The sequence below is a fragment of the Pseudopodoces humilis genome, chromosome 8, assembly GCF_049639895.1.
Source record: "Pseudopodoces humilis isolate 2021_Gansu_Grassland_sample_001 chromosome 8, ASM4963989v1, whole genome shotgun sequence".
Classification (NCBI taxonomy): domain Eukaryota; kingdom Metazoa; phylum Chordata; class Aves; order Passeriformes; family Paridae; genus Pseudopodoces; species Pseudopodoces humilis.
This window is the reverse complement of record NC_142207.1, coordinates 30,916,944-30,933,291: the sequence shown is the minus strand read 5'-3', so window position 1 is coordinate 30,933,291 and position 16,348 is coordinate 30,916,944. Positions and strand designations below refer to the sequence as shown.

The window sequence follows — 16,348 nt, the reverse complement described above, 5'->3', positions numbered from 1 at the left end:
GCTGGGAGATTTTTTTCAGTGAGAATCACAAGCTGACCTGAGGGAGTTTTCTTTATGGGATTTGGTGAACATGGGATTCACTGACCGTATCAGTGAGCACGTTGCTGAGTGCTGAGTGTGGGATAAATAACATGTGATAAAGTCATCCAGCTCCCCAGATAAGCTTTGCCAACCCTAATGAACAATAATATAAGAAAAGAACAATAGCTGGCATGTTAATAGGAAATTTGGCTTATTGCTACTTCTAACTCGGTTGTGTGTGACAGAGATTTTATATTTTTGAGCTGTAAAAGTGAGGCTTAAAAGAGCAACTCCCTTAAAGGCTGGAAGCCCACGCAGATTATGCAGATGGCAGCTTTGGCCAGTGTGAGAGATGGAGTCAGGACTTGCAGAGCTGCCAGTGCCCCAGGGCTGGGCATCCGTTCCTGGTGCCCACAGACATGGTGTGGGTTATTCACCTGCTCACTCAATGGGTGTGGGTTATTCACCTGCTCACTCAATGGGTGTGGGTTATTCACCTGCTCACTCAATGGGTGTGGGTTATTCACCTGCTCACTCAATGGGTGTGGGTTATTCACCTGCTCACTCAATGGGTGTGGGTTATTCACCTGCTCACTCAATGGGTGTGGGTTATTCACCTGCTCACTCAATGGGGCACTTGAGTTTTCTGGGCTGCAGCACTGTGCCTGCCAGTCTGTATCACACTTTAGTTGCTTGTGTTTGCAGATCCCATTTAGCGGTCAGATGTCCTATGAAACACCTATGAAACTTGAGCATGATTTTCTGCTTGAGATGGTGTTTTTAAGTGCCCAGTTTAATCTCGTGTATCTTCTCAGCCACCTCTGAGGTTCTCATGGGGACTGATCGCTGCACTTATCCTGAGTTTGTTCTGTATCCTGCTTTTCCATTTTGGACACTGAATTCTGAATTCCTACACTTAGCAATATTAAACTGTTCCAAATCTGGTTTAGGAGCCTCCTCAGTAAAGCAGTGCTTCATCCAAGGTCTCCAGCATCTTGTACAACAAGGCTACTAGCTGAAAAGGTGATCCATTGTTCATTTGGGTAGTATCTTGCTCAAAGACATGCATAGAACAGCTACATTTGGCATGATCCTGGAATTTTTCACAGCAGTTAGTTGAGTTTCTATCCTGGCAGCCAAAGAGATGAGCGTGGATTAGCACATGCTGTTGCCTTGTATAACTGAATAGGTCCTGAAGCTGGGAGTTCCTTGCCATCCTTAAAACAAGATGACCACATGGAAGGCAGTTTCATCACCCTGAATTTCTTGACTTGAATCAGCCAATGAAGCCTCACACGGGTGTGAAAGCACCTGGCAAAGAGCTCTGTGCCAGACTCCCAGGAACAATGGGGAAGTTATCCACTGGGTACATGGGTAGGAGCTATGGAGAGATGGTGAAGATGTGCTTAGGATGGAATGGTCTCTGTCCATCTGCAGACTAATAAAATGTTGTATCAGTTGCTGACTGTTCTTGCATTTTGGGACAGAAATGTGCTGTCTGCTGGCCTGTGCCTCTCACACAGCCCCTTCTCGGCAGTGCTAGGGGTAAAACACAGGGTGGTTTCTGCTGGTGAATTCCTTGTCCCAGGAATATCATCACACTCAGCGGGAACATCAATCACAACCACCAACAGACATTTCCCAAGTACTCAGTGCAATTTGATTGCCTAATCAAATGGGCAGAATTGCTTCATTCCACTTCTGGTGTAAATCTCTGATAGTTTTATCAGTATCATGCTGTAAACTTTAATGCTGTAATCAGTACAGAACATATCTGCCTATTTTGAGAGCATTTGCAGGGCCAAAATGTTACATTTTTATGTGCAGATGGTTAGATCACTCTCATAGCCTCTTCTCTAAATGGTACTTTATTGCAATTTTAGTTTCTTTGACATCCTCCAGTTGCTAGTGAGTCCTAATTTAATTAAAACACATTTTTTTCCTATATTTCCTTGCACTTTTTTGAGTAAGAATTAAATCCATTAGCTAATAGTGTCAGGGATGCTATTTGCTGACATTTCTAAGTGTTAAATCTGCAAACTGAGGATTCTTTAAAGAGTAAATCACTTCAGTGTAGGAGCTGTAGGTGATGAGACCTCTGCCCACTGTGGCTTTTCCACATCAGGGGACACTTGTTCTGTCCTTTGTTCTGCTAGCACAGCAGAAAATTGTTTCACAAAGTAGATATTTGGGTTCTCCAGTCTATAATTTCCTCCCAAAATGAACAGAGATCTTAGAAATCAGAGATTAATCTCAGAGATCAATAATATCCATACAAAAATTATCCTATTAATTTATTTTAAATCATGTAGTTCAACTGTTTGAAGCAATTATGGAACCTAAAAAGAATTCCAGGCAATCAGGATGTGTCTTCTTTGGTTCTGTCATCTGAGTTAAAGCTAGTCTCCATTTTTACCTTTTAATGACAATTTTATATATCTCACAACTTTGTGAGATGAATAATAAATCTTGATAAATCAAAACAGTAGTAGTATGTTTTATAATCTATCATGACTATCCAAGAAGATATCTATACTAAGATAAGATTTCAGATTTTTTTAGAGTTGGTTGGTTGGGGTGGTTTTTTTGGTGGAAGAGCATGCACATGGTTTAAATACCTTCACAGGATATATAGAGATAGATATTTAAATATCTTCACAGGATATATAGAGATAGATATTTAAATATCTTCACAGGATATATAGAGATAGATATTTAAATATCTTCACAGGAACTTCCAACTCACAAGGAAGTTTTAGTCATGCAAACAAAGGAAAAAGTACTTTTCAGTCTGGATTGCTTTTAGCAAGCAAAGAACTCCTAAGAGACTCAACTACATAAACCCCAACAATCTCAGAGGTATCAACTTTGACTGGTAGAGGTGTGAACCCACATTTGTACGGGTCCAGTGCAAATAACCTGTTTGAGAAATCAGGTGCAGGGTTTACTGATACACTCTGAGGTGCTGATCTGAGAGATTTTAGAGTATCTGCTTTTGAGCAGGGTGAATCCCAAGTACTTCTAAGTAAACATAAGTCACTGTTGAAGAAAAAGCTTGGGAGGGTATCCTAGCTGTACTTTTTGACATAATAGAATGAAAAGGTGAAAGATTAAAGAGCAAAAATGGATCAATAAGGGTAAAACCAGCTTCTGACATGAATTCAAAAAGAAGTACATGCTCAAAAAACTGAAAAGTAATTGCCAAATTAAGAGATTACCATTTGAGCTGCAATAATATATACAGCATATAAAATGTCCTTCTGGTCTGGACATGTGCTGCTCCCCTCTTGTCTCAGCTTTACTGACAATGTCCTTCTCTGCACACTAACCAGGCTGCCTTCATTAAAGCACAAAAAGGTAAATTCTCTGTAAAAATCCTTGTTTGAACCTCAGTTAATGCCATAAAAACACATTAGTATTTAATAAATCATTTCCTATTATGTATTAAAAATATCTTCAAAAGCATATGTTATAAATTAATTTAATCCAGTAAAATGATACATGTCTAAAGTGCAGTCCCAGCACTTTTTAAAAGTAAAGTCAAAGAGTATTTGTTTCTTAGGTGAACTAATAACCAACTCTGCTCATGTGTGGCACAGGTGTGGCACAGGATGTGGCACAGATTTTGTCATTCCTGGTAGAGCGTTTTTGAATGCTGCATTACAAGATCATAAATTTAAATATTCATGTTTTATTATCAAGTGTATCTTTTTTTTTTTTTTTCCCATAGTCCTTCATTTATTTCCCTATTCTAAAAATATCTTATCAAGGGTTTGAGTTATTGCAACTCCAAGTTTCTTTTTCTTTAATATATTTTCCACCAATTCTCTGCAGTCAAGGGCTGCCAAGTTCAGGACTTTTACTCTCTTATCTCTTGCCTTATGCATACATAAAAATGAAACCTGTTAAATAGCAGAAAGAGGGTCAGAAGAAATAAAACAAACTTCATACTTGTGTGTGCTTGCTTCCTTTCCTCCCCACTGAAAAAGAAAGAGGAGAGAGTCATTCCACACCTCTCTGTTTGACTAAGACAACCATTTCTTGATTAACATAATAAAACAAATTCCCCATGGGACAAAACATCAGGCTAACAAAATAAAAACACAAAAGAAATGTGGGGAATGCACAACTAGTGCATATTTATAAAACTGTACTCTATTATCCTGTTTTCCCTAATGCTATCTCATGTAGGCTATAAATTAAAAACCACCACACCCTACACATGTACCACCATTTCTAGATTAATTTATGTAAAGGTCACAGGTCTTTAAAGAAAACATTAAAATAAGGTAATGTAGCTTATGGAGGAAATGTAGACTTTATTATTTTTTTGCATTTATTGAAACAATGTGTGACTGACCAAGCACATGCTATTTTGAAAGATGTTTAATCATGATACCAATTTTATTAGCCTTTTCCTAATTTATCAGAGTAGCTGACTGAGTAAGGAAAAAGGCTTTTGTTGGAAACCATCAATGAAACAGTCACAGAGCTGGCAGTAATTAAGTGGCTCATCATTTGGGTCTACGCTGTGCTTTGGGATTTCCCCTGGTCTGATTACACATTTACTTGTAATTTATTGAAAGTGGGCTTAATTTTTTTGTGTGGTAGGGACAGCTTTTCCTTTTTTAACATTAGCAAATCAGTGGAGGATGGTCACAGAGTACAGACAGTACCTTCTGGTGTTGCTGCAGACGTGACAGGCATGAGGTGGCTGGGTCACAGGAAAACCCTTCCATCCATCCATCCATCCATCCATCCCGATACTTCTGCTGTGTGGGTGGAATGGACGGATGGATGGATGGATGGATGGATGGATGGATGGATGGATGGATGGATGGATGGATGGATGGACAGACATAATGTGCCTCTCCATTTCCAGAGAGATCCCATTAAGATGTTCAGCAGATCAAGCAGCTGCTGTGTCAGCACACACAGTTACCTTCTGCGCTCTAGCACACTTCCCAAACCTGAGCAACACATCTGTCTTCTCCCCAGCCTTAAAACATGGCTCAGGCTCTTTGAAGTGACAGGTGAGCAAAAGGCATCACTGTAGAGAACAGAGTAACTCAAGCTAAAGAGGTGGATTGCGATCAGAAAAATTGTGTTGAATAAGGCAGATCCCAATAGGAACATGAATGTCATTCTTCTTTTTTCCAATTTTAAAGAGTGAATATGTTGGCACTTCAAGGAAACCAGAAATCCCTCCAGACATGTTAAATTCCAACTCAGCTTTATATTATTAAATAACTAATGTGATCCAGCCATCCCTATAAACACAAAAGAAGTGCTGAACACAAGCAAAATAGCCCTTTTTACCATGAATAGTACTTTGTTTTGGACTTCATAGTATCTTTCCCTGCAACAGTCTACAGAGGATGTGAATTCCAATAGCCCATTTTCTAAAAACAGTGAAGCACACAGTGTAAGCATTCTGCTTTCACTTTTGGGCTGTGCTACCCGGACAATGATGGATGACAGTCTAATGGATATACTTATTCCTATCTCTTTTCCATTAAAAAAGCCAAATCAAACCAAACCAATATGTTTTGGTACATAAGGCATGTTCTACATGCAAAACAGGAAAGTGAAGCAATAGAGTGCAGAGGAGCCCAGTCCCGCAGTAAAAGTGATATCCTGCCTCCCAAACCCTCCTGTGATAACAGGATTTAGAAGCTTCCATGTCAACCCAAATGAATGCTGAGGAACATTCCTAAGTGCTTTGATCATAACAATTGTCCTGTGACGGTCATCTACACTGGCCCTTAATTCTCAGTGTTTACACAGAGAGCATTTTCCAGAGGTCTGCAGAGAGTTAGGGTGCACCTTCAGTCAGAACACCGTGACCCATGCAGGGGTTCCAGACAAACAAATGAAGTGCAGGAGGAAAAAGAACAGCTCTGTCCTCAGGCAGCCAGAAGACAGGGCTTGGGCACAGCCCTGCAGGAATCCAGCTGTGCTGCTCCTGATTGAGCTGGGGCAGTTATCCTGCCATAGTGTTGGATGTGCTGGTTTAAGGCTGTGAGGCTCTGAGCTTTGTGCTGGCCTTCAGGTGGGACACGTGGCTTGACCTCTTCTGGGCTGTGCAGCTTTTTGCACTTCCATGGCTTGCTGACAACCAGAGCTACTTTTGAGTAGAGGGTGCTTTTAGCCTTTTAGCTTAAACCACTGGCTACCAAGAATGAACACGCAACAGATACTTTTACTCATTTTAACTTGTTCTGTGTCACATTCTTTCCCCCTTGGAAAGGTTATTTCAACATCTTGCTGATTTGTTGCATTTGCTTTTGCTTGCTCTCAGTGCAAGAACAGCCAGTTGCTTTGCTTCATTGAAACCTTTACTGTAAGAAGGCTGAGATCACTTTTCTGGGTGGTTTTTCTGAGTGTGGTATCGCTATTCTGAGTGGGAAGCATTACCCGTGAGTTTTGTGTTCCAGTACTTGTTCTCTGCCATTATTTAAGGACAACTGCAAGTGATTTAGTCATATATAAACTAATTGTCAGCCCTAAAGGCTCTTGCTAAAAATTTGTACATTCTTCCATTATAGTTAGAGCACCTCTACTACAAAACCTTACATTTTTTCACCCAGTTATTTATAACTCTGCCTGCCTTATTTTAAAAATTGTCCTTTTCTGCCAGTATCAAAGGTTCACAAAGATAATAATACATTTTAATGACTGATTTTGTAGAATAAACCTAAGAAATAATCTCTGCAGGAATTATATCATCCCAGTTATCTGGTCTTAAGGATGTTGCTTCTTTAAGAATTGAGAGCAAATAGCACAATATTTTGTTTCAACTCCTAATGCATATTTTCTTCAGTTCCAGTCTCTCCATTCCTAAGCTGTAAATGTAATGAATAGGTCTGATTTACAAGATGGATCATGAGAAAGCAGAAAAGGTCTTCCTACTGCTGTCTGCTGATCACAGACAATTCCACTTCAGTCTTCCATTCAAAACAGAACAAGCTGCAGAAAATAAGTGTTTCCATGAAAAATAGACAGGGAAACATCTGCCATGGAAAACAAGAGATGCCAGTAAATAAAGAAGTTTCAAGAAAGAAGCTGTCCACCTTCTTTCATCAGAGAGAGGAGCAAAAAATATTTGCATCTCTCTATAGTTAAGGTAAATTAAATACTTCTATGAAAACTTGTCCATTCTAATTTCTGAAGCCTTCCTCAGTCTGATGAAGGAAACAATACCTTTTCTAAGCATTGTGAAGTTAAAGCTCTCAACCGACCATGATTAAATTCAGAAACACATATCATATGTGATATTCTATTCCAGTTTTATCAATATGTTTTCTCCAGGATCATATTTTTCACCCCATCAAAGATGGACAGATGTAGTTGAGAAGACTCAGAGCAAATCAAATCTGTGTAGTGACATGACATGTTTCAGAGTACAGGTAGCAAAGAACTTTCTGCTCCTTTTTGGTTGCAATTTGTGAGACTGCCAGACAAGGAGATTAATCATATGGTTACACTTGCTGCATGTGGAGGAGCTGTCGAGCAAATAAAAGTTTTACTGAATCAGCAGGCATCTCTCTAGTGCTGTTAGTTCTTTTCCTGAGATATTTCCAAGATAAGAGTAATAATCAATGCACAAGGAGAGCAATCAGAAGTCTCCAGATTTGTAGAAGTAATGTGATAGGACACATAAAGAAAGGTCTTAAGATCCCAGATACAGATTAATGTTTCTTGATTTTAATAAAGTAAAAATCAGATGCAATACTGTTTTTCCATTCTTTGTTACTGTGTCTTGCTGAGGAGATAAATTTGAATTCAAATGCAAAGATAATCCAAGTGAAGGGATTTGAGTTTGGTCTCCAGTAATGCAGTGTTTGGGGAATATGATGCTGTCCTGTATTTTAAACTGAATAGTTTATGTACCAAACACACAAGGTATTATTTCATCCTACAAGGCAATACCAAAGTCAGAGTGATAAAGTCAGAGTGATTGGCAATGACCTGGTTTTTAAAGTGGAAACAGTTATAGCAAAAATTGAGGTTTCCTCATAGGATTTTATGATTCAGAAGAACAATTCATGCCATATAAACAAAATCGCTTCCAGCCTGAAAGCATGTGTATCAGTTCTGTAGAACGATGATCCCAAAATGGCAAGTGGAAATAAAGATTTACAGTAGAAATCAATCTCAGATTTTATATTCATATTACTAATCAGAAGTAAGTGCAGTATGTAAATGTCATATATAATAAAGGGAATAAAATATATTTTATTAGCTGGATTTTGCCAGAACAATACAACTTATATAAATAGTTTGTCTCAGCTAGAAAGAATTCAGCAGTGTTCTCAGAGGAATATTTGTTCTATGCAAATCAAGCTGGATGCAGAGGACTCAAACCAAATTGGATGCAGAGAGCTATAACATCTCTTGCTGCATCAATCTTGTTTCCCAACACCCGCAGCCTCTCAGCGCTATACGTGTCTGAGGCAGTGTCCAGGCACGCCGGACCCCTGGCAGACACTCAAGCACTCAATCAGACACGGAATTTCTCCGTGACTACACCCACTGGCAAGCTCTGTCTAGCTAGGCTCCTTCTCATCAGCTTCTCCTCCTAGGGTCACTCGAGGCCACAAGGAACTGGCTCAGAACAGGCTTCTACCTCACTTGACCACAATGGGAAAAAGGGTGGAGAGGCTCTCAGGTACCTTTCCTCTGGATGAGAAACCAGCTGCTCCTTCCACTGGGACCTCTTAGCTTTGGGGGAAATGTCTTGTTTAGATTCCTTTAGTTTCCTCTCAGCGTGAGGTTGTTTCCCCTGGCAATAGGCACCTGCTCTTGGCCACATCTCTGCCTGCCTCAGGAAGACAGGCATGGCCAGTGCCTCTCCTGCTCCTTCTTAATGCTCTTCTTCTTGTACCTGGGTGCTCCTTCATATTCAGATGGTCCATTTGTTGTGCAGAATGCATCCTGCTGTTTATTTGGGATTCACTGCCTATGTGTAGAGTAAGGTCAAAAGTGAATGTTGTGATAATTCTGACTTGCAACCCATTCTCAGTGAGCTTAATAGCACTAAGTAGCAAGTCCATGACTCCTGCTACATCTCCAGTAGCTCTAGGAGACACCAAGTCCCATTGGAAAACCTCCAAGGACCTGAACATATGTGAAAAAAAATAGTCCACTTATTTTTATTATTATTTAATATTATTATATTTATTTATATTATTTATTAATTTTCAGTAATTTCATTACTAATTTTTATTCTATTTTAATTTTTTTAATGTTTTAAAAGCCATTTATTATTAGATCTTATTTTACATTTTTCCATCTTGCCTATCCTATTGTTACTTAGTTATGGGATTGAGGGATAGTCTTCCAGAAATTATGTGCTGCATAACTTTGAATAAGTTGCCTTCTGCTCCTATTACTTTGATAGCCTGTGTGGACTAGAGAGGATGTGTTTGGTTATGAGGGGAGAGCACTTTTTTTATAGAGAGATAGAAATTAAATCATCTTTAAGAGGACAGAGTCCTACAGGATGTCAGCAGGATGAGGTATAATGGGGTAGGGGGATTTTATGGTGTTATTGTCAAGCATGTTCACAAATAGTGTTTATACCAGCAAAGAAATATGTAATCAATTAAATGGAAACTATAAGAACTATGATAATTCAAAATAAATTAACACCTTCTTAAGAGAAATTTGGAAAATTGTTGGATTTGTATGTCTCTTTCTTTGTTTCTTATGGCCTCTATTGCTGTTGGTTCTTTTCAAGTTAGGTGAGTTGATTTTTGATGACTCGCTTTGGGTGAGAGACAAACATGCCAGAAATCCTTAAAAACATTAACTTAATTACAATATTCTCCCCAGATCACTAGAACTGGCAGAATACAATGTGTAGCAAAAAATACTCCTTTTTCAGCCTATAATTACATTTTGTGTAAATGCAGAGATTCAGGTCTCAAGTGTCTATTCTGAATGAAATATAAAGTGGATAATTTACAAGATTTTATTTTCAGGGGGAATATGATGACAAAACATAGTTGTTTCAAAGGTTTGCTTTGAGTAGCTACCACTAAATAGAGTAACTGTCTCTGGAAAAGGGGACAAGCTTCTGAATTTGCTCTTGCATCTGGCTGACCCAAAGCGATGTGCCTGCACATGTTGGGTGAGCAGTGGGTGCTGCCTGACCCTGTAATTCTAACCCAGGCTCCAGTGAAAGTGCAGCTTCTCCAGCTACAGTGCAGATGTTTTCCATACAGGAAGCCTCTAATCCAAACTTTTCCTCTGCTCCTCTTGCTGGCCTCATGTGGCCTTGTCGTGCTCTTTGCTCATTCTAAAACTATTATATACATTTGAATGGCAGCCAGACAGATTGCAGCCTGTTTTTCAAAAATTAGCCTGTTCTGACAATTGCATTTAGCAGAACATTAAAATCAACCAAGATGAAGGTGGAAAATAATTTAATTTTTCTTGTTAATGAGTTTAAGTATGACAATCACTTAAACACCACTAAGTAAGTCCTGTTTCTTCTTCAGCCATTTCCCATAGGTCTCACACTCAGGCACAAACCATATATATATATGTCTTTATTCATACTAGAAAATTTCCAGATTGCACCAAGGAGGCTTTGCCAAAGCATTTCTCTGAAGTGCTTCTACTTCTAAAAAAAAAGTCAAGGTGAATCCTGAAAGATGCTGTACAGCACTTTGCTTGTGCTATAACTTGTAAAGCCCAACTCAACAAACCAGTTTTCCTGTGATGAAATATTACATTCTTGCTTTGAAGTGACAAGGTGTCAGGGTGACATGAATTACTTAAAAAGTTTCATAGCAGAGCTCAAGAGATTTGTTTTCAAGGACTCACATATTCCTTGTGTTTGCACAATTAAGAGACAGATTTGTATTTTTTTGCCAAAACACACAGGAAAGTACACATAATTTACTGGAATACAATGGGATAAGGGAACCTTCTGAAGGACTTTATTTGGGTTTCTGTCCTGGTTTATATTTGCTGCTCTTTTTTTAGTGTTGTTTTTTTTTTCTGGCAATTGGAATGGATCTGAACTTGCACTCTCCCAAAATTTATAGAGCCTGTGAGCATGTGTGTGGCGTGGGTGGCTTAGCAGTATTTGCTGGATCTGCAAAAGGAAACTTTTTCATGTATTAAGATGATAAATTTCACAACTGCTTTGAAGGTGAGCCGGAACAATCTTAGTACTTGGTTGATTGAAAAGACCTGTTTAATGGCCACCATCAATCATACATTTTTTAATTTCCCGATTTCTTATTTGCCCATTGTGTGGTTTAGTTAGAACATGCTTTGTGCAAACTAGGGATTTATTAAAAAGCCCAAACACCCCCTTTTGTTTGTTCCCTCCCTTTGTGTTACACAAAGACACAGTAACCCCATCATAGCTTTATTTGATCCCATGGAGATTTCAAGACACTAGTAAGAGAAGAGATCTACATTACGTAAAGGTCATAAAACACTTCTCTAACTCATGGGCTCCCTTGAAACACAACTGCACCTACGCATGGGCTCCCTTGAAACACAACTGCACCTTCAGGCTGTGTCTGTATGACCAAATCCAAGCGTGCCTGGAAACATTTCTGAGCGCTGGGCTGCCAACATCTGTGCTAGTGAAGAGAGCTTTACCTGGCATGAATTCATCCTTTTATAAACAGTGCTGTACCCAAACAATGCCTGGGCACTTTTTGGTGTTTTGAGAGTTAAATGACTGTAGTGGTCATTCCCTCCAGGCAGGCCTCCTGGAACCTCTCCTTTTGGAGACTGAAAGCTGTTCAGCACTGACACAGATCACCCCAGTCCACCTAGAGCCAAACACAGTCTCAGGCCACCTTAATTTACTGGAGCAGGTGTAGCCAGAAGAACTTCTACAAGAACCAGAAGAAATTTATATCTCCCCACGCCTTGTGCTGTCTTGGAAGGCTATTTTGGAAACAAGAAAACCCAGCACCTAGTCTCTTGGATAAGGAACATCTGTTTCTTTGTGATTTTTATAATATTAGGTATCATACAAAACTAACAAAGGGTTCTCTCTCCAACTTGGTTGCAACAAATCCGTCATTTCTGAGAACAGATTTTCAGCTGAAATATTTCCATCTCGGCCACTGTTCCAGTGTGTTTCAGTTTCCCATTAACCTGCTGAGCTTCGTTGTTGTGGCAAATGACAAATATGAAAAAAACCTAGAATTATCCCAAAGTTTCAGGGCAAGATGTGTTTGAAAAAGAAACTCATTATTCTGGCTACACACTGGACTTCAAAAGGGTAGGTCACAGAGTACTGAAAAGAATGAAAATCACATAAAGCTTTTAGTAGAATTTTGGAGGTTCACAAACTTATTAGAAATCCTCAGGAAGAAGGAAAAAGTTGACTGACAGTTAACTGATTAAGGACATATTCTACCTCTGGTAAAAAAATAAATGGTTAAAGAAGCAGATTGGCCACTTGGAGACTTCTGTCATAAACCAAATGACAAAAAACACCCACAGAAGTCAGTGAAGAATCTAGTCTTGATAGGACAAGGGTAAGTAGATGTACAAGTTTGTGATTTAAAAAATACATTAATATCTTAAAATGTTTGTTATATACAAAATTCCCAAATAAAATCCGGTCTACTGACATGGAATAATTTGTGCCTCAGAGGTGGACAGAATTAGTGGGAATATTTTTGATAGGGGAAGGCAACTCAAAACATAAGCAGTATAAGAGGAAGAATATACAGAGAAAAAAAATGGGTTATTTACACCAAGCTTCCTCCTAGAAAGGATGCAATGAGAAATATTTGTAATCACTAGCAGAAACAGTTTAAAAAGTAAAACAGTAGAATTTCTGCAGTGCTGCTGGCTGGCTTCCAGACCAAGGGGCAGTCAAATGCCTCTTCCTCCCCCTCCTTCTGGTACTAGCAGGATCAGAAACTCTGGGGCCAATAGCAGCATTAACAGTGTAAAGGTCTTTTAGGATTTTCTAAGCAGAGTTGTATTCAATCCTTACTTTTTGGACTTTGGATTGCTTCTGCCAATTTGTTATTTCTTATTTTCAGGATATGTCGGGACTGCTTATTTCTGTCTTTCACTGTTTTCTGTCTTTCATATCTTTTATTACTCCTGTGTACTGTTACTCTGTATTTTTTCTTCCAGGAGAATGATTTCCTCCCTTCCTGATTGCCCTTCTGTGACTGCTTCTCCATCTTCCTCCTGTGCCTGTCATATCTACCTTTTCCCACTCCAGGTTTCTTTTTTCAAAGATAAAAGAAATTAAAGAATTTAGAAACCATTTGTTCTAATATTTTGTAAATAATTTATTCCTCTGTCTTCCACATTATCTCTTCCCTAAAAGACTTGTGCTCTGCCATCTCTTTAATTTATAGGTGCTTTTGTATAATCTCTCTTGAAAAATACATTATATGCAAAATCTCTTTCATGATCTTCACTAACAGGACAGTGATTAAAAACATGCTGGAATAAGTTAGAAGTGACTCAGAGAGTTTTGGAAAGGTGCAAAGTTTTGAAGGCATTCTTGAGCATGTAATACAACCTTGAGTATCTTTTGCTTCTTAGAACTGGAGTGCACATAAGCTGCACCACTGCAATCAAGAGATGAACCTTCCTTGTCTAAAGGGTCTGTCAGAACAATTACCGTGAACAGACTATTGCACAAGGGAAACCACTGCTTGAAGTTTGGTTTAATAGGCACCTTTTAGGTACTGTCCTACCTTTCAATTTTTTGCTTTCAGTTGAAGGGAGAGGCTTCTTAACAGAGCTTTATGATGGCTGTTTTCCAGATGGGATTTATCATTAAGAACAGTGCACATGTGTATTGTCTAAAGCAAGCCAAAATAAGACCTTTTTCAGCAGAAACCACAAACTGAAAAGTAGCCCTGTATGAGGATTAAGCCCAAAGACACCAAGCACTTGGCAGCTGGTATTTATCTAAGCATTACATTTGGATTTGGCTACTAATCTCAGCAATATCTGGGAAATTGTCAAGTCCAGTTGTGACACACACCACAGTTTGGATGACTACTGACTTTTCTTGTGGACAAAATTCTTCTTTTAATTAAATCCTGAAGATCTGATGACGTTAGGTATGTATTGTGAATGCCAGTAACATTTTCCCTTTGATCTCAATGGGAAGTGTCCCTGCTTCCAAGATGAAAGATGTACCAAAAAGGACACTCCCCATTAAATAGATTTGCTGTCTGTAATGACCAAGTCTTACTCAACTTTCAGGTTTTGCTGCCTACCACCTTTCTGTTGGATAGTCTTAAATAGTACTGAAATTTGTCCTTGTGCATTATTCAGTAATGACACCAGGTCAGAGTAAACATAGCATTGCTATCATAATAAACCATTTCCCCGTGGTTTACTGGAACAACCTGAAGCTGGTGTGTGTAACATTTTCTTTGTGAAATTCATAATATCATGTGAGCCAATGCCTGAAATAATTACAAATGAAGGAAAAGGAACTACAGCAAACGAAATATGGCACTAATGACCAATTTACCAAAGTAAAACTGTGATACACCTCAGAAAACAGCTGGGCATCAGATGCAGAAAGAAGCAATCCTACCTCTGAAAAGGTCAGAGAATCATCTGTTGACCAAATAGGATACTGATTCTTTCCCTGTCTAGACACCTCTGTTCTGCCATCCCTGCAGCCTGCAATGCCATCAGCTCTGGGGTTTCCCACTACAGTGCAACTGTTCATGAGGTAGTCAATAACCAGAAATGTTCTAGAGTAATAAAGAGTAAAATGCATTTGGACCTTGCATTGGACTGTGGGAGTGGAGAGGTTAAGGACACCTGAATGCTGTTTTATTTTCTGCCAGGCCTCTCATTACTCCAGATACAGCAGTGCAATCTGTACAGCTTTGCTTCCTTGCCGTATTTCAAATTGGCTTGGCTTGATTGTTACTATATAAATTATTCTTTTCATTCTTGAATTCAAGTGATCTTACACTTCAAGGGGTTTGTATACTTTCCTGCAGTTAATTCTACTTTAGTGAATGTTGCTGACTAGAAGATTTTATACCTAAAATCTTCTTGTTAAAGATATATGAAAGGGCACTAGATATGCTATGTGCTTGTAACAGTAAAAATTATATTTTGTGGTCCTTCTGTTTAATGATTCACCTGACCTTTTTCAGCTTGAATTTTTACTTTGTATAAAAAATGAAGAAGTTGCATTTATATTTAGAAAAAAATACAGCCACGTGTCTCTCAGCTGGTTTGATCAGCACTATTCAAATTGCCAAGAGTAAGAGAAAAAAATCCTAGTGAGAAATCACCTGTAATCAGGAAGTCATCATGGCAAGCTAGGTTGCCAAGTAGTCACTTTGACCTCAGCCAGCTGGTACTGTTCATCCTTTGTAAGGCTCCAAGGCAGATCTCGAGGTTTCCAGTGCTGCCTCAGCTCACAGAGCAATGAGCATTTTCAGCTCAGCGATGCAGAGGTCTCAGCAGGCTGCACAACCCATGAGTTTCTGTCAGAGGTGGAAACAAGTGAGATAAATGGAAGTTCTGTTTCATTCCCTCTTCTTAGTTTGTTTGTGATTTTGAGTCTGAAAGGCAGATTCTTCAAAATATAGTTCTTTTGATTTGAGTCAATTTATTCAGCTGCTTTAATGAGGTGCCAAGAATAAAAGATGTTTAACACACATTGTTCATTGAATGTGGGTGAGATTTAGCTGAGGTTTTGAATTCAGATGGCAGGAGTTTATAAACTAAGGTTATTATATATGTTTAGAAATAGGCAGCAGTAGGGCTGGTTCTAGCTTATGTACTGTAAAGGACTAGAGAAATAAAGCTTCAGGTTAGGGCTAGTGATCAAATCAGGGTGGATACTTGAACTGAGAGGAGCCTCAAAACTAGATTTTATTTTTATTTTTTTTTTAGGATGAGATTGTAGATTTTATTTAGGACCCAATGGGTTTATTCTGTCTGTAATGCTAGCAGTTGCTGGCCTGTGATTAAGTTTAAGGCTAAGATTAGCATTAGGGTTAACTTTAATGCAGACAAGGGCCAAGGAGCAGCTCCATGTGAAGCTGCTCACTTAGTTTTGTGTCACAATGTTGGATTTAGATCTAATTGCATTTCCCAGAGAGGATGATCAGTTAGGTTCAAATTTGTATTTTAACTGGCGGTGTTTAAGGAGCTTAAACTGCACAAAACTGAAATATGTTTCCCCCTCACAGAAAAAGATTAAATGCCAACAGAAACACCCTAATTAGGTTCTTTTAGTTGCCAAGAATTTCAGATTAGAGGAAAAACAGTATATTGCTGGATTGAAATTAGAGTTCTGACAAGTCACATGCTGCAGAACTCTAAGTCCATG

At 38.8% G+C, this 16,348-nt stretch overlaps 1 protein-coding gene across 1 annotated transcript in view; it reads left to right on the top strand.

The window, feature by feature from the left end:
* GULP1 (GULP PTB domain containing engulfment adaptor 1) overlaps positions 1-13,191 on the top strand; it is a 185,977-nt gene extending 172,786 nt beyond the window's left edge. Inside the window, exon 13 of the mRNA XM_014259064.2 lies at positions 13,153-13,191. Coding sequence (XP_014114539.1) covers positions 13,153-13,176 — 24 coding nt within the window. The 3' untranslated portion in view covers positions 13,177-13,191. The remainder of the gene's footprint in view (positions 1-13,152) is intronic.
* Positions 13,192-16,348: the final 3,157 nt, after the last annotated feature.